The sequence below is a fragment of the Pecten maximus genome, chromosome 12 (assembly GCF_902652985.1).
Source record: "Pecten maximus chromosome 12, xPecMax1.1, whole genome shotgun sequence".
Taxonomy (NCBI): domain Eukaryota; kingdom Metazoa; phylum Mollusca; class Bivalvia; order Pectinida; family Pectinidae; genus Pecten; species Pecten maximus.
Window position 1 is genome coordinate 14,886,596 of NC_047026.1, and position 18,982 is coordinate 14,905,577.

The 18,982-nt window shown below is 36.6% G+C and overlaps 1 protein-coding gene across 2 annotated transcripts in view; it reads right to left on the reverse strand.

Moving 5' to 3' along the window:
- Nucleotides 1-1,654: 1,654 nt before the first annotated feature.
- LOC117339613 (probable G-protein coupled receptor No9) overlaps nt 1,655-18,982 on the reverse strand; it is a 51,879-nt gene continuing 34,551 nt past the window's right edge. For both annotated transcript variants that reach the window (XM_033901301.1, XM_033901300.1), the window contains one exon: nt 1,655-5,421. In XM_033901301.1, the coding sequence (XP_033757192.1) occupies nt 3,104-4,720 (1,617 nt within the window). In that variant the 5' untranslated portion in view covers nt 4,721-5,421 and the 3' untranslated portion in view covers nt 1,655-3,103. The remainder of the gene's footprint in view (nt 5,422-18,982) is intronic.

An 18,982-nucleotide genomic window follows, 5' to 3' on the forward strand; every position in this document is an offset into this window, starting at 1 on the left:
GATACGACAACAATAAAAGTAATGTATTTAATTTATAAAATCAATCTTGTATAAATATCGGGAGTATCGACATGGTTTCCGGTTGTGTGTGTGTAGGCCTACTGGATTTTAGTTTTGTGGTTATTAACTGATGTCAAAGACCTACCTTACAAAATCGAGCTCCTGTGAAGTTGAAAATCGTCTGCTAAGTTAGCCTAGCGACACTGAGTTGACCGGTTAGACTGAAATCTGTTTCGAACGAAATATCCTTGGAATCGTTTTCCCCTACTGTCAAGACGAATCTAAACGCTGGTATTCTTCTTAAAATAACGTAAATCCAGTCGATAGAAACATAAGTGTTTCCGAGGAATCGAGTCTGTCCTGGGCAATGCCCGTTCAAAGCCGCATCACTTCTAAATGTTAACTTTATATCATTGCGCAGAAAAAACGGTTTCGATTTTGAAGAATTAGAAATTATGCAATTGTGAACAATTTGACGATACCTACAAGCGTATATGAAATAAAAAATAAAGCCAAATTTGTACAAAAACGATCTTATGTGCTTGCTATTGATAACGTCATCAGGGACTATATTATTCCTTCTGGAAAATTCGGCTGTTCCGGTATTTGAACTTGATGACGTCAGTGATAGGGTAAGCGGCAAATTTAAACGCGTCATAACCTACAGTAAATAAAAAATCTTTATGAATGTAAATATAAGCATTGAACTGTTACCAAATGGTAGTATACAGGCGATATGAATACAATTTGGGTGACAGATCAATAGAATGTCGCCCGTTAGGGCGGGCGACATTCTATTTATCTGTCACCCAAATTGTATTCATATCGACTGTATACTACCATTTGGTAACAGTTCACTGCTTAAGTATACACTGATGTCGAAAAGATTTCCCCGGTCAAGCGTCGAGTCCAATGGTCATTTTAATGTTAGGAAAGCATAACTTAGAATCTTGGATTGCTATCAATACATTTTAGGTTATTTGGGAGTATGCGGCTTTAAACAATGCAAAATAAATCCACCATAACGCTGTCCTATGGAATAGGTACAAAATGTGGTCCTTTCAGGTGTCAGTCTATTGAGCTTACGGTATCAGTCCAGTGAAATTACTTAATGTGTTAATAATTTAACAATCTAAAAACAGCAGTCTCCAAATCAGCCAAGATAGCATATCAATGGACTGGGAGACAATTAAAAAACAAACATACTGCTGCGTATCTCTAATGACAATATACTATGTCAGTGTATAATTGGAGAGCATAAATCACCTTACTAGCTCAGGGCGGTAGAATGTTTGGTTGGAAAGCTTAAGCGTTATGTCGCTAGTTAGAGGCCCTGTGTGGGCGGTATATTTTTCGTTACTCCTTCCCTATTACAGCTGTAGTAGTGCCATTGACTTCTCTTGATGAAGTGTATAAAAAAATTGAGAGACTTCCATGCAGCTTAAGAGCCTCCGGAGTGGTTGTCTTCGGAGGCGAAGACTTTGTGAAAGAGGGGCGTAATGTAAGATTGGAGAGTTAAGATCACCATGCTAGTTCAGGCTAGCGAAATATCCCTTTATACTGGCAGAATGTCAGCTGGTCTCCATGTTCAGCGCTGGTAGAGTGTTCTGCATTAATCCATCAATATAAAACAAACACACTACTGTTGAGCAACAAGATATTTCATTTTTTTTTTACTAAATATAATATATAGTTCCATATATACAATTTAACTGCTTGCGCATTTCTATTTTTAAAATAACGCTGTCTTTTACACCACTGAATCCACCGTGCGACAAAATTAAAAGCACTATCAGTGAAAAAAAATCTAGAAGAAACACTGGGTTGTCGGATGGGGCGATATCGAACTGTCTTTGACTTAATAAATCTAATTGTGATATTGAAACACATGTAAATTTCACAACAATTTACGAAAAATTCAAACAAGGGTTTGTGAATATATAGTGTACTTGCTCTCGAGAACTTAACATTTAGTTTATAACCCGAGGATAAAATTTACAATTCAACTTGGAAGTCTATTTACGTTACCAGCAATGTACATGCGTTTGATAGTGTCACATATTGTAATACCTTTGTGACGTAATAATACAGCAGCCCCTGAAATTACGCCAAATGTAGATTTATTCAAAAATATCTTAGGCGTAATAGCATTGTTAGCACTTTATGCTTATTAGTTTCACATCAGTAAATGGGCGGACGCATTTCATAAATGACAAAAGCAGCGAACGAAATCTTGACAATACAGCAGTTAGTTTCACATATATTTTTTGTTGTTGTTTGGCTCATTGTAAGTAACGACTCTGCAAGATAATGTAGTGTTTCAATGACTCCGTGCACCATCTAAATATATACGTGTAAATGTTTCGTCTTCACTTCGGACTAGATGGGTGGATGTTTTCCAATCTAATAAAAATCTAGATGGTCATTCTCACTAGAGAATAAACATCTCTATTTTAATTAGATTGGATGTTTTCAGTATTAGTACTAAATTAAGTATTTTTGGAATATATCCCTTCTATATTCATACATGCTGCTGTTAATGACGCCATAAAATATATTCATTCCATGCAATTATATAAAAATAGCTCGCCAATTAATCGATTTTAAAGATTTTTGCGATATCATTACTATAAATTGTTCTATCATATGGTCCCAGCCTCCAAAGGGCTTCTGGGATGGGGCTTGGGTCTCGCGTTTCCCTCTGGGAAGTGGGTAAACTTTATTATAGTTTAAAGAAGAGAATAACCTTTTTGAGCATCATTTGTGGGATTTCAATTGCATATATTTCAAACATGGCTAGAATTATCAGTGGGTTAGCAGTTTGATGGTATGCAAACGTTGACCCCGATTGACCTCCAGGCGCTGATGGGCAGGTTAAAAAGCGACAACTTGACTGAACTATTTCACAACTAAGATGGTCGTTATGGCATATGAGCTACTTTAGACATTCAATTAGAACATACAGATTTGAAATATACATAGAAAATTGAATTTTCGTTTTGGACATTAAGCCTCTATTTCAACAACGCGTTGCACGTGGGTATGAAAGGAAAATTCGTTAAAGTATAGTAAACGATTATGTAATAAGTACGTCATATGGCAATCAAAAGTCTGAATAACTTTCACTTTCTAGAACTGGGGAGCCAACCATTCTCTTGTTACATGCGGACTGGTCCGATCGTCGGAATAAACATGTTCGAGAAAATCTCCTGCAATGAAGAATTCTTCGAAATGCAAATCTAAAATCCCTTGAAAATAAAGCATAAATGAAAGGATTTATCATTGAATTACAATACCCAAGCCAAAAAAATATTGAAAATGCTAAACCGGGTACACAGTCGGCACAAAATGCACCAATCAAATAAATCGTAAAAAACGGAAACCAACAAAGAATGAAAGCGCCAACTATGATAGCAACGGTTTTTGCCGCCTTTGTATCTCTTAGAAATTTACGTATGTTAATCTTTTGATTAGATTGTCCGTCGTTGATAAAAAGCACAGAACGATGACGTCTGTTTGTCTGACTATAGTTCCGGTTGCTAACTATCAACTTCCGGTTCTGATAGGGACTTTCCGGACAATGCGTTCGCGGAGAGGCGGAGGTACCAAGATAGACGGCAACACTGTCACTCGCAGGATCCGGCGTGCACCTATGTTTCTGACGGAACGTACCATTCCTTAAATCAGAGTCGGAGTAGTTATGAGTTAGGGACCTATTATTATTATTGCACGAAATTGAGCGATTACGTATTGGTAAAAGTTCAATATCGCTGTTGCCATTTGCTAATTTGTCATCTTTACCACAGACGAGATATGACGCTCTTCTACTTGAAATATTTGAAGGTGATCGGTAAATTGAGCCACCTCCGCGATGGACACGGAGGGCAATCGTGTCAACCTTTTGACACTTGTTTGCTGGCTCGTCTGAGCGCTTGGTCATCAATATCCCTGTTCTGAGCGCCGCGGCTGTACGTGTAGCAGCTCTGTATATCCGGCAGTAAAAAAACGACATGATAAACATTGGGATATAAAAGGAGCCAAGGGCAGCGTACACTCTATAACCTTTAGTAGTTGTCAGTTCACACTCCGGGTATAGCTTCACACAAACGGTGTCATTTATATCCCTTTCGTTGTATACATTGTTTATTGTTGAGTTATAACTCCACTTTGTGTCGTTATTTTCTTCCACTTTGGTTATCAACCAGTTCTTCTGATGTTTCTGGATTCCGTTATTCTCGTCATTCCAACCAATTAGTGGCGGGAATGAAATCACAAACGACAGTACCCACACACACATCACTAAAATCTTTCCTCTCTTTTTTGAAACGAGACTAGGGTATCGAATTGGTTTTGTAACGGCTAGAAATCTATCTAAACTGATGGCACACAGATTTAGGATGGATGCTGTACATAGTAAAACATCAATAGCTAGCCACATGGTACAAAATGGTTGTCCGAATGGCCAAAAGTGTAAAACTTCTAAAGCAGCAGAAAATGGAAGAACAAAAATTGCGAGGAGCATATCGGCACATGCTAGTGACACTATATAAATATTTGTGATTGTACGCAACTTCCTGTTCCGTATTACAGCTGTGATCACTAAGCTGTTACCAAGGAGTACGACGAGATTGATACATCCAAGAGCTATACAGGCGACAATCATTCCCGGGCTTAAATCATAGAAGGTAATTCCCTTCGCCCCTGCCGAACAATTCTCCATGGTTAAAATACTGAGGTAGATTTATCAAATATCGCACATCTTTCGATCGATAGAGGAATCGGTGTCGAATGAGAACTTTAAAGAAAATTCCGAAAAATTAAAATGAATGATCGATTAAGTCAATGTTCTGTATAATTACACGAAATTCCATAACGGAACATGCAGCTTGACTTTCTGGTTTGATATTGATTGGATAAAACAAATTGCATTTCCCCATGATACAGCGTTTCATTAGAAAAACTTTGATTTGGAAATACGGATGTTGGTTTTTGTTTCTAATCGGATCTCACAAAATGGCATGGAATTTTGAGAAATGTATCGTAGGAGTAACACTTTAACATGTAAACCCATTTTCCATTGTCAAAAACGTGAAAAGGAATATTTGTCTCTCGTACACACTACGTATTATTCTAGGATATCTTGGTTAAATTGGTTGTTTTTCATTCCTTCACATGACAAGCTGATATTTTAAGTTGTCAAATTATGTTTGGATGAAACATCCATGTCGGAATTCATATCAATTTCCGTTATTCTCTGGTATAATTCTTGAGGTGATTAGGCGCCGGCGATGAATATTGATTATCTCCCTCGTCAGTAATACGACAAATTTGATCCCTTGCACCAATTCCGCATCATGATTTCCCTGGCAGTCGAACATGAAGATCTCTTTCCTGTGTCAATAATGTTGTCACCACCAAGCCCTAAAACAAACAAAAAACAAACATAGTTTACAGTTTCTCAACATCATGAGTTACTTTAAGAACTTCCCTGTCAAACATATTTAACGTTCACACGGTTTCCGGCTCCATATAACATATTGAGACATACGTATAGGCGGTAGTGATCTGTATAGCGTATGCATGTATTAATCAAATTCCTGACAAATAATTTTAAATTTAATTTTAAATAATTATTGATTGGGTTCAATGCAATTAATACATTTTTTTATGCAATTCAACAGAATTATCCTATCCATTTATTAAAGATATCGGCGTTGTGCCCCGCATGAGATTAAATCAACGGAATACTTGGTTTGGTTTGGTTTATTTTGTTTAACGTCCTATTAACAGCTAAGGTCATTTAAGGACGGCCTTCGGCTCAGTATATTTTGATTGGAATGACTGGTTTGCCTGTGGTCAGTATAATGTGACAGGTAGGGGTGTGCTGTTGGGTGTCTTCGGCAGTATGCTTCAGTGAGGTAGCACTATAAATCGGCAAAAGTTCCGGTCTACCACAAGGAGACTTAACACGAACATACCGCAGCCTCTCAAAACACATACCCATTCACCAGACGCATGCATGTCGCACGCACGGGAGGCCGTCCTTAAATGACCAAACCAAACCATCAACACTATTAAGGTCATAAAGGCCAAAAAAAGTGATTAAAAATACGAGCAAAAAGGGCAAGAGACAAAATGATATAAAACAACGAAACATGTGAAAATGTAGATATATATTGGTACACTCAAGATAGATTAAAATCAAAAAGTGGCTATGGTTACTCAAAATTTGTGATAAAGACCAATAACTTTCACATAGTTCAAAATTTTGTATATACTATCAGACTCGAACAGAGTCTTCAGACTTGCCATCCTGTTGTAAAAACTCCCTCTTGCAAGTTGTAGATCAATGCAATCTAATATAAAGTGTTTGACGGTAAATGGTTCATTGCACACGATGCACTGAGTGAGGCTGGCCCTCACGCTTCAATAAGTATCAGAAATGGTTAATGGTTTTGTATTAAGTTATTAACTACCTGGTGCTGGTTTATCTCTTTAAATTGCTACTTGACTTAAATGTCCAGCCAGAATGACCAAATTAGTCTGTGAACACATCTCTCATCATAAACAAACCTTAATATATTACTCTTTTAGTTATGATTAACTAAAAGTAATCCTGAAGTTTGTCTTATTTTTCATTATCTCTCTGACGGTCCATCGATTCGACACAGAAATGCTCAACAAATGGTAGGTAGAAAGCAGACAGTAAACGAAAGCAATAACACATCAGCAAACAATGTAAACGTCACTTATAGTTAATATTATTGATATATTAACTGCCCAAAAACACTTCACTGGTCACCAGGAGACTTATAACACGAACATGCCGCAGCCTCCCGAAATAAACATCACGACTAACCACGCGAATACATGTCGCACGCACGGAGCCGTCCTTAAATGACCTTAGCTGTTGATCGGACGTTAAATAATAATAAACTAAAGTAAACACTTACAGGTCATAAGGGCCATACAATTCAGAACAAAAATATAAATGTGGCTGTGCTAAGTCATATATTGTGGTATTGACTTTCAGATGAGTTTGAACAAAGTATTTTTGTAAGGAAATCTTAAGGCTTAACATTTTCAAATTAATATTGTAGTTTTAATTTATTAATGTAAATTTCTAATCTATTAGTGTAAAGATTTATTCAAATCATTTTAGTTTTTATTTGAAAAAACTTAAATAGATTAGATCAATGGTAAAGTTACAATTATAAAATGCCCATGAAATCCTAATCCCAGGATCTCGTAATATAGAAAATAGAAAGTATTGCGTGAGTATGTTCGGTTTATTAATTAACCATCTCTTTTATTTGGGATGCGTTCCCTCACTAAATAATGAATTTCATTTCATTCTGCTGGTTTTCACATAAACTGAGGTTTGATATGAGAATCATGATTTTGTCACGGGCCCATTTAATGGTCTTGTGCTAATGTAGTACTTTTGTGGTCATTGTGACTGCTTGCCATGTTATTTGATATTGGATGACATAACAAGGTCAGGATCAACTGATGAGGAATAAAGGATACTTGATTCGATTTATTTTGTTTAACGTCCTATTAACAGCTAATGTCATACACCTTCTATTTCGATAGAAATTATCTTAAAGTTACATTTTCAACTGGACATGGACCTGGTGGAAGTCAAATAGAATCTGAGGAACCTGATGACTATTACGTTGCATATGTCGGAGATTGGGTCCAGACCTCTTTAGCGTCACAAGTTCAACATGAATCGAACTAACTTTGTAGCTCGCATGAACAAACAAATATAATCTCCCGACATTTTTCTTTTGAAAAAGAACTTTACCGTCTGACTTTAACATACCAACGCTGAAGGTCAAGCAGGTCAAGGTTTTAGTAAAAGATGTGTGATATAGGGCCGCTTGGTAAATCATCTCCCAGCTATATATATTATAATTGGCGCGATACACCAGTTATTCGTACATGAGCTAAAGGCAATTAATAGAACCTAGGTATGTCTAGACGTCTCCGTAATAAAGAACTATTATTTGTTCTCATTGATCTGGTCAATTATTATGACATCCACCCAGGCAAGGTTCCTGTTTGGGTTGTTTGCCTTCCTGCCGGATTTTTTAAATATCCTATTTGCACATTAAGATAGATCTCTAAAATCTCTTTTAAAAAAAAGTCTGTTCCAACTAGGGTCTTATAATGATAAGTAAATAGGGTACAGGACTCACCAACAGAGCAGACACGTACGAATAAATGTGTGCTGGCCAACTAAGCTAAGTTATAGTTGATGTCCAGGAAAATGCTTTTTTACGAACCTGATAAATAACAACACTTTGTTGGTTCCCCTTCTTACATCCTCTACAATTTTCAGCTCAATGGCACCAGGCCCCGCATTCACGAAACGTCTCAATTCTCAATTCTTAATTCTCAATTCTCAAGCTAAGTACGTACTTAGCTGAGAAGTTCTTAAAAATGGCTTTCACAAACACGTTCTTAAATATTTGAGAACGTTCTCAGCTAAGAACGTATTATTTGGTCCGTAAGCGGCCTCGCAGGGAACTCTTTTGTGAAAGACGCGATTGTTAAAAAACTACGGGAGCAATGGTATAACGATTCGGAGGTAAGTGTCTTAATATTTAGGCCTACACATGCATTACATACACGCAATTGTATTTTGTCTACTTGGTACATATCAAATAATAGAGCTATGGCGTACAGGAATCGCTTCCAGTGCGTATAGCGCGGAACGGGGTGGGCATGTAGGGGTAAACTGGACGGAACTCGATCTCGTGGAAGACGTTTTGATGAGTGAGGATGTACTGTACTGTACTGTACAGTGGACACCTGTACATGTATATGATACACATGTACTGTACTGTACAGTGGACACCTGTATATGATACACATGTACTTTACTGTACGGTGGGCACCTGTATTTGTATAGAGAAGCTCCTCTTACATGATAAACAGGTACAGTGAACCTGTTATATAACTACTGTAGTTGGTTAATAGGACATGGCATTAACTTAAAACTTTTCCTTTTATCTTTTTCAGGTGTACAGCCTTCATGCATCTGCAGTGGATTATTTCATTGTGACAGATCCCAGGCCACCTTGCTACATAGCTGGTTATATGAAAATAGGCATCACATGTTGTCTGAATAAAGAATTGCATGACAGTGGATATCTGTTAATTTCTTTTATAAAAAAAGTTGATAAACACAAATAAAGATACACTCTAGTTACTGTATATTTATAACATAACAAATTCAAAAGTATCAATAGAAATTTAAATTTTTTACTATGATCCATAAGTTATAGGCCAGTATATGTAATGTTAATTTGGTTTGTTTTAGGCCAATTTCAATTTTAAAAAGATAAGAAAACTCTAATTTCTTGCATTTTAGGGCATAATACCCATTTTTTGTGACAAAGACTTTTTTTGGTCATGTATTCTGATAAATGTTCCATTCATGCATGCAACTATATGCAAAGCCATTTGTGTTTTCACTTATTTAATTCCTGTAGGCCTACATGTATTTAAATACATATCTGTACTCTTAAATATTGATATTTATTTCAATACAGATTTCTGTATTTTGTCAACAAATAGAGATATCTGAAATAAATGGGTAAAAACTAAAATGACTTTATGGCAATTAAGCCATGTGGGTTTTACCTATTTTAATTTGGGTATATATTTCAATTGAGATAGATCCATTCAAATACATATATTTTTCATAATTAGAGACTTCTGTATTAAAGTACAGATACATGATGTATCTTTATATAATTTATTAAAATACAGCTTTATTTAACACAAAATAGAGATATCTTTAATATTTAAAATTCAGAATTATGTAGATGCATTTAGAAATGGAGATTATAACCTGTTTTAAATACAGTGTACAGTTATTTTTAGTTTAATTAGATACACCTTTAATTTTAACTACATAGATATATAGTTCAGATAAGGATATCTGAACTAAATGGGTAAAAAATATCAAATGGGTAAATAATGTAGCAATGAAATATGAAACAAAAAATTTAAGGTTTGCACTCAAATTTTCAATCTGATTAAAATCAGCTGTTACATGGCTACGTTTACTATGCACTACGCCTGATCCGTAAACGTAGCCATGTAACAGCTGATTTTAATCAGATTGTCAAATTTGAAATATGGAATATATTTGGAAATAGCATTTAAAATTTTATCACTCGTACATAAGGCTTACAATACACTGAAGATATATATGTATATTTTTTGAAATATTTAGGCATATAATGTAATAAATGTATACAGTAATTCAATTGAAAAATATACAATTTAATAAATACAAGTTTAATTTAGCCATATAGATGGAAAGTAACTCTTACGAAACCTGACATTCTTTCCTTCTTTGAAGTGAATTTATGTGAATATCTCCGTACCTATATTGTCTTGAAATGTTTTATTTTAGTTACGAAACATATTTTATTGACAGTACGTGTTGATGTAGTAACAACTAACTGTGGTGTTTGATGTCGTAGTCGCGCTAGCCTACTTTACGATTGTGAAGGTGGATGTTGGAGCTGTGTTGTCCACTACCGCATTTATTACTACAGCGATATGTAGGTCGCCGGTAGACGGCTCTTGCAGTTTGAAAGTTTGTTAGTAAGTATTTGTGTTGACGGGAAGATGATGGAAAGTCTGAAATGTGGCAAGGATAAATACAACCTCAATGATGCACCTTGACACGGTCGACTACGACACCCAAAGATTATCGGCCAATGCAAGTAAAGAAAGCTTGTTGCGAAGGGACGGGCATTGCTCACTCCAGCATTTGTCGAATGAGTAACAAAATACATGTTTTTACAGGCTGAAATCGATTCCTGTCGTATATATATATATATGCCCTAGTATGGCAATGTGTTCAATGTACATAAATGTATATGCAGACAACGGAATATATCTATGCACGACGATGGGTCAGTCGCCGCCGCAGACGATGAGGAAGTTTACGTATGTTCGCCATATTTAAGAACGAGATCATAGACTTAAGCATGCTTAGGACCGTTCTCAAATATCGGCCCGTTCTCAACTTAAAATCTGAGAATTGAGAATTAAGAAGTTTTGTGAAAGCCGAATTTTGAGCATATGCTTAAAGTTAAGCATGTACTCAGAGTTAAGCATTGAGAACGGACTTAAGAAGTTTCGTGAAAGCGGGGCCTGGCGAACTGGATAATCTTAAAATGTGTTTTTTAAGATGGCTGCCATGGCGGCCATCTTGGATTTCGGACTGAGCCAACAAATAACACTTGGTCAGGTTCATCTCAGGTAAGTTATAGCCGAATCCCACTGGTGGAACTTTAGGAGAAGTTTGAAATAGGTCTTGTTCAGGAAAATGTTGATTGTGTGATCATGTTACAAAATGGCCGCTGTGGCTGCCATGTCAAGGATTTTACAAAGCTGAAAAATAACAACACTTTGTTAGTTCCCCTTCCTTAAACAACCCCACCAATTTCCAGCTCAATGGCACCAGTGGAACTGGAGAAGAAGTTTAAAGTGTGTTTTTCAAGAAGGCTGTCATGTCGGCCATCTTGGATTTCGGACCGATCCGAAAATAACAACACTTGGTCAGGATCATTCAAGGCAAGTTTCATTTCAATCCAACCAGTGGAACTTGAGAGGAAAATTGAAATGTGACAATGCGGACGACGACGGACGAAGCACGATGACTAAAGGTCATTCTAACCCAAATGACTGAATCAAACACTTTTCATAGATTGAACTGCCCTGCAGGTAGGACGTAAGAATTGTACCTGCTGCCCCCATTGCATGATCGTAAGATTTTGGTTTGGTTTGGTTTATTTTGTTTAACGTCCTATTAACAGCTAGGGTCATTTAAGGACGGCCTCCCGTGCGTGCCATATGCATGTTTGTGGTGAGTGCGTATGTGTGCTTTGGGAGGCTGCGGTATGTTCGTGTTAAGTCTCCTTGTTATAGGCCGGAACTTTTGCCGATTTATAGTGCTACCTCACTGAAGCATACTGCCGAAGACACCCAGCAGCACACCCCACCCGGTCACATTATACTGACAACGGGCGAACCAGTCGTCCCACTCCGTGTATGCTGAGCGCTAAGCAGGAGCAGCAACTACCATTTTTAAAGACTCTGGTATGTCTCGGCCAGGGGACAGAACCCAAAGCCTTCCTCACAGAGGCGAACGCTCAACTAAAGGCCAAACAAAAGTGAGGCAGTGTCAAGGGAGACATTATTAGGAAGAAGAAAGTTTGTAAGAAAGAAGAGAAAAGATAAGATCCCAAATTTAGTCGTCTCTTGCAATGGGGGCAGCAGGTACAATTCTTACGCCCCTACCTGCAGGGCCTGGTCGTAAGAGACGACTAAAATTTATAATGGGTGGGGGTGGGGGTTGTACAATACTGCCGAGGACACCCAGCAGGACACCCAACCCGGTCGTTCCACTTTCATAAATGACGAGCAGGACCTAACATTGTTATCGACTCTGATATGTCTCAGCTAGAAGACAGAACCAAACACCTTCTTCACAAGAGCGTTCTCTTACAACTTCCAAGTTTTCGTATTTTTCGTGTTTGCGAATGTTCTCTCAAGAGCAAATGTCAATGACGATCGATTGCTGTCTCGGTTAATTACCAGTGAAACACATAAATGACCTCAGCAAAGATACAGAAAAACAAGATTCACAAGGTTTTGGTTAGTTTCTTGTACTATCAATTTTAATGACTTTGGAATAGCAGGGCTTTGGGACAGAGCACTCAAAATGTCAAAAGTGAAGCAGTTTCAAGGGAAACATATATTATCAAGTAAAAGTGTACCGGAAAAAGAGATGATGATGCGGGAACAGTATGTACTATTGCATTAAAATGCGGAATGTGTAATATGAAATCGAAAACGAAACTAAAATCATTGCAAGGGTAGATAATATTTATTAACATGAATCGTCTTTCATACCTATAAACTGTACCGTAAGAACTGTACCTGCTGGCCAATTGCATGATCGTATAAGGCGACTAAATCTTGATATGATCTTTTCTCTTCTTTCGAACGACTTCCTAATATATCACTTTTGGCGAGTGTTCGCCCCTGTGAAAAAGGCTATAGGCTTTGTCCTCTGGCCGACATAAACGAGGGTCTATAAAAATGAAATATCCTACTCATGCTTAGCAATATTTTGGAGTTAGACTACTGGTTATTCTTTTATTAGTATAATGTGACCGGGTGTTGTGTCCTGCTGGGTATCCTCGACCATATTCGTAAGTGAGATAGCATCACTTCCGCGCTATCACAAAACATACCGCAGACACCTTAAACATACCAATACCGCCTGCATACCATAGTTGTTGGTAGGGCGTTAAACAATACTTGGCCAATTCTCCATGCCAGCTAGTTTTACATATTGCACCTTGCTGTGGGCCACGAATTAATGGCGACCGATCCGATCGATGTTGATTGCAGAGTCGGCCATTTCATTATTTTATAGTTTTTTGTGTGTTCTGACGCTGATTCTGGTTTGAGGTAATGACGACCCTTTTGACTAAAAGGCGCTGCAGAGATCTAGATGAAACCGGAACATTCGACAATATCATTTATACCTCCGAAATGATGTTAGAGGGGTACAAATGGGTATATCTGGTTGTTCGTCTGTCCGTACTCACATCCTTGTTGAGTGCATTCACCGATACTTTGCGTCAAAATGTCTTCGTCGCCTATAGGAGGCACATTTTTTTTTAGTTTTATCCATAATTCAGCATTAAATCTCACTGAGCATGTGCTTTTTGGCGACGGAATGATCGGAAATAAAAACAGATTTCGAAAATTTCATTAAGCACTACACCCCACAAGACGACCTTGGCCGTTCATTCGTCCTCCTGTATGTGTAAGGACTTTGTCCGGACAACTAGTTTTCATTTAAAATGTTTAACTCGGTATGGCAAAATATCATTGTATCACGTCTGTCATTATGTCGTCAAAACAATATGTAAGAAACAAGACGTAGTCGTTTATATCACCCGCGCCCTGTTAAAGAAATGGAAACTAACTATTATTTATGAATTTAGTTGTTTCTATAAAGTGAGATATTTCGGTATTAATTAATTTTGTTTCCATGGTTACATGAAAATTATGAAAAATACAGAGCACTCTATACCGAAAGGCACCACTCCACTAGAGCTACATGTATGCGTGTACGCACGGAGCCCAATTTAATACCCTCGCAAACGCGTTTCGCAGGGAATGATTATAGTAAAGTACATATTTAATCACAGCATATATTCAAATGAACGATAGTGATAAAAAAATCATCTACAACGTAAAAGCGAGTAATCCACTCGTGACTTCAGAGTATTAACCAGCACGGATGTAAAATACTTCTTCGTGTTCTGCGGATAATTTTTTTTTTCATTTAGATACATTCAGATTTGATATACATATATATGGATTCATGTGTCCTGGCAAATCTAAGCCCTTTGGGAATTTGCTTGACGAATCCGAGATGGTATTAAGACATTGGCGTACTTGTCGCACGCGTTACAATGGAGATATAAGAGAAATAATCAAACGAAGAGACGATTTAGTATATTTCAAAGGATATCTGTATGATTTGTTCGGGTTTTAATGGAACTATAAAAATAACAGAACGACCTACAGGCTGATCTACTCAAACATGCAACAACAGTATAATCAGGTTAAATAAGAAATATCAACCTGTATGTCTTCCGGAATGTCAATATTTAATGAAAAGTGACATTGATAAGTGCAAATTTGCGGCCTTGATTCAAAATTTCCAATTGATAATGAGTGCGATTCCATATCCAAGCTAGGTCATGTGCACAAAAGGACGTTAAACAAAATAAACCAAACCAAAAAGTTTTTTTTCAGTTGAGGATAAATCCGATTTGATAGTTTGTATTGCATGCTCCTGTATCATTAGATTCCGTATAAACTTTATAATCTGGCCGTATTAACCCTATCTTATATATCATTCTAACACTATTCGTTTGCAATGCGTGTTTTGATTGGTTATGGACCATGTTCTAATCTACGATAGAACCATGATTAATCGTGTTTAGTCACGCCCCGTTTCTAGTCAAAACAATATGGCATCAAGTTCTCCTCCGCAACATTTATGATTGATGACTCATGGAATTTGAATGAAAGTGAAGAAATCGAAAAGGATGAATTAGTTGAATGTATTAAACAAAAATAGTAAATATTGTTCTTACCGTCATTTATTGATTGAAACGTCATTCTGTCCATGTTTAGGCACCTAGCCAAGTAAAATCCGAAATGAAATGGAGCAAGTGCACAAAATTTCACATAACGGTTGAGCATATAGAAACATATCAACACTGATTTTGTCAAAACGTACATATCATACTGCAGAGTAAATCCAAATATGTCGTTAAATCTTCGATAACAGGACTTTTACAACAATCCAAACACACCGCTTCATCAACATACAGATCGAAGTCTCGTCAGTATGGGCGTGGCCAATTGACTGACTTTGAAAGCTTCTTTCTGATTGGTCAGTCCGCTACAGTATGACAGGTCACTAATGGAGGTCATAGAGTACTAAACAGCGTACTTGTAGCGATGTAAAACAATGTTTCTAAACATATTTAACAGTAAACGTGTTAGAATGGGGATAGTACGTTGTTTTTCGTGACTATACTGGCGATAAGAACATGAAATTAGGTTTAAACTCTCGACCTTTCGGTCTCGAGTTCAAACCAAATTTTATGTTCTAATCGCCAGTATAGCCACTCAAAACAACGTACTATCCCCTAAACAATAATCAACTTTTAAATAACTACCACATTCCTCTGAAAATTGAGTCGCTTTCATAAAGCGAATGTGAAAATAATCTTATTTTGTACAAAGACACCTTGATTATTACATGTTCACACGAATAAAATTATGAACAGAAGATTGGCGAATCTAGATGGTCATTCTCACTACGTGAACATGTAACGTAGTGAGAATGACCATCTAGATTTTAATTACATTGTATTTTCAACATGTTCAAAAGATACATTTGAAACTTCGGTGTTAACTTTTTGTAAAATGTCACTGAACTTATTCAATAACGTTTTTTGAAGTTGTTAACCCTAGTATGACGTTCTTTAGTGTAATTGCGCTTTTCTCCCTGACGTACTTTAACAGAGGTTAACTTTAAAAATAACCACCTAATTTGCCATACCTTAACGTAGTTCAACCTAATTTCACTTTACAATTAATCCCTCAATTCACCATACTTTACTCTAACGTACATCAATGGACTTTAAACATATATATCATACACACTTTTGGAAGCCAAGATCATACTGTGATAGTAGTTTGAACGCAAATGACCCTACTTGACCTTAGAACTTACCAAATTAGCACAACACAGCAATTAACACTACAGCTAAAACTACGGTAAACTATGGTAAACGAAGGAACGTTTGCTAATTTTGAACCTACTTCAAACCATCTGGATCCTATTTGAACCTAGCTGACTACACTGAACTCCGTGAAAATGAGCCACGGTCAACAAAGTGCGTGACAGCAAGCTGTAACCTAGGCTTAAGTGTCATTTCGCGTAATTGGTATAACCATTATATCCGGTGAAAACGGGTTGACGAGTAAATAAATGAACAATAATTCATCTAGCTTAAGTGCATTATCTATCAAGTAAACATTTAATGTCGACGTTACACCCAATTTATTTTAAATTATAACTTGACTGCATTTCATGGAAAAATACCGAAAAACAAAGATGCATATTATCCTTCAATTTTTTAATAATAACCTCCACGGTTTTATTTTTATTCGACCCCAATTGTTTTTTTTATCAATATATAATTTAGTATCTAAATATTGACCATAGCATCTTTCTGCAAGCTCCAACCGGAATATCTTCAGAAGAAGACTTATATAGGCTTAGCCTGTTGTCTCATTCTTTTGACAATACTGTATTTTATATGTGTATTGTTAATAAAATATTTTGAAATTACAAAAAAAAAAAAAAAAAAATTCGACCCTTGATTAAAAGCTTGAACTTTAGGGGTCACTGTTATTCCAAAATATAATAAATAAGTTTTGCTTATGTAATACATAAGGGTTATATACCTGTCGGAATAATGATTGGTATTGTTGTATTATACCTGCTACACTGCAATCAAGACATGCAAACGGCGACCCTCCAAACGACTTAAATGACAACATATATCAACAAAGTCGTCTAAAATCGTAGCAAGGCAGTTTGACCGCGAGACCTCATTGTATCATATGTAAATTTTATCGTTCAAATACATTTGGGTGACATTTGTCCGCAACCTACAAAAGATAATGTTTATAAAAGGAAAGCATACCTTAAAACTATTATTTGAAGCTGTCAACATATGCATGTGCAACATAACGATCTGAAAGTTGTCTATCTATGCCACATGATATGACGAACCATACAATACGAATGCTTTTAAGAAATGAACATTATCTGATATTAAACTCAAATAACATAAATGACCCTAGCAGGCGATGGGCCGTACAACCCAAACAAACAAACAAATTGCCACATTCATCATTCTTACTGTATATTAATAATTATTATGATTCACTGCCCATCAACGCTGAAACGGTTATCAGTGTAAAAAAAATAGGGATTAATGATGGATGTGAACTGATATTACATCAAAGGAAGCATGTAAAATGTATTGGTACACTCATGTATAGACTTTTCAATGATAAATGTGTCTATTGTTATTCGTATCTTACATATCGACGACTTTTAGATGGTTCCAAAGTATCAGAGGTTGTACCACCAAATGTTTACATATTTCGTTTTTGTCGTTGCACTCAACACCCTTTTCCTGTGTTGATGGCCGCCATAAATGTAACTTCTTAAGGAGTTGCCAAATGAAATTGTAACGGAGTGCATGTTGGTTCAATTATGTGACATCTAAATAGAACAATGGCCCAAATGTCGCAATCGGCAATGCAAATTGTTTCTCTTCATAGACATAGGAAAACAAACATCATACAACCTCTCTCAATTGCACGTTGGAGGTTTGCGGCATAATAAAACATCCATTATTACATAGACAATTATCATAAATCGCTTCCATGTCATAATGTTTAGTCATTAATGCATATTAAGTGTAAGATATTCCTGTATACCTATTTGTCATTCTAGTACTTTTGTTCAGCTCACTGGTTTTATTGTCGATTGTTCCGCCAGAAAATTGTATCTGAAATTATTGGATACTGTATATCATCAGGCCTGCGATTCGCTCTTGGGAGCCTTCAAAACCACACCATCTGCGAGTCTCAACGTAAAAGCAAAAACAGCATCACTGTATAATCTTCATAATAAACTTTCAATGCAATACGTAATTCAATTAAAACCGAATTTTTCATGCCCTATTTATTCCGTGGTATTCGATTTGAATTATAATGATTTGTTTCAAAATAAAAACCTAAAGGTATTCCATCTTTTGGAATAAGGATGTCTTCTCTTTTAGAAACTGCCCAAATAAATGTCGACACAATTGCATCCTGTCGAACTATCGAAATTCCTCCATTACTTTTAAAAATACCGAAAATTACCTCGCTCTTCATGACAGAATTAAATCTTATCTAATTTTAGATTAGTCAACTTTAGACCTACAGTCAAAATACAGTGGCTGTCATTCATTCTACGATGATGGCTCTAAGAACGATTATAAGGAAGTGACAGCCATTGTTAAGACAAGTGCATCCTTGGGATGCCGGCTTCAAAATGACGCTTCAATATTCTCTGCAGAAAGCCCTGCTACCTGCCTCACCCACTTCAAAACTAACAATGCAACGAGAGCAATTTTCTATTCTGACTCTGTAAATGTCCTGCAGAGTCTTAGTAAACAAAATCTGGATAATATATCTATTCAAATAATACTGGTTTTACTGCATAGTCTCGCCTTCAATTGTCATACATGTATACTATTTTGCCGGGTTCCTGGACATAACG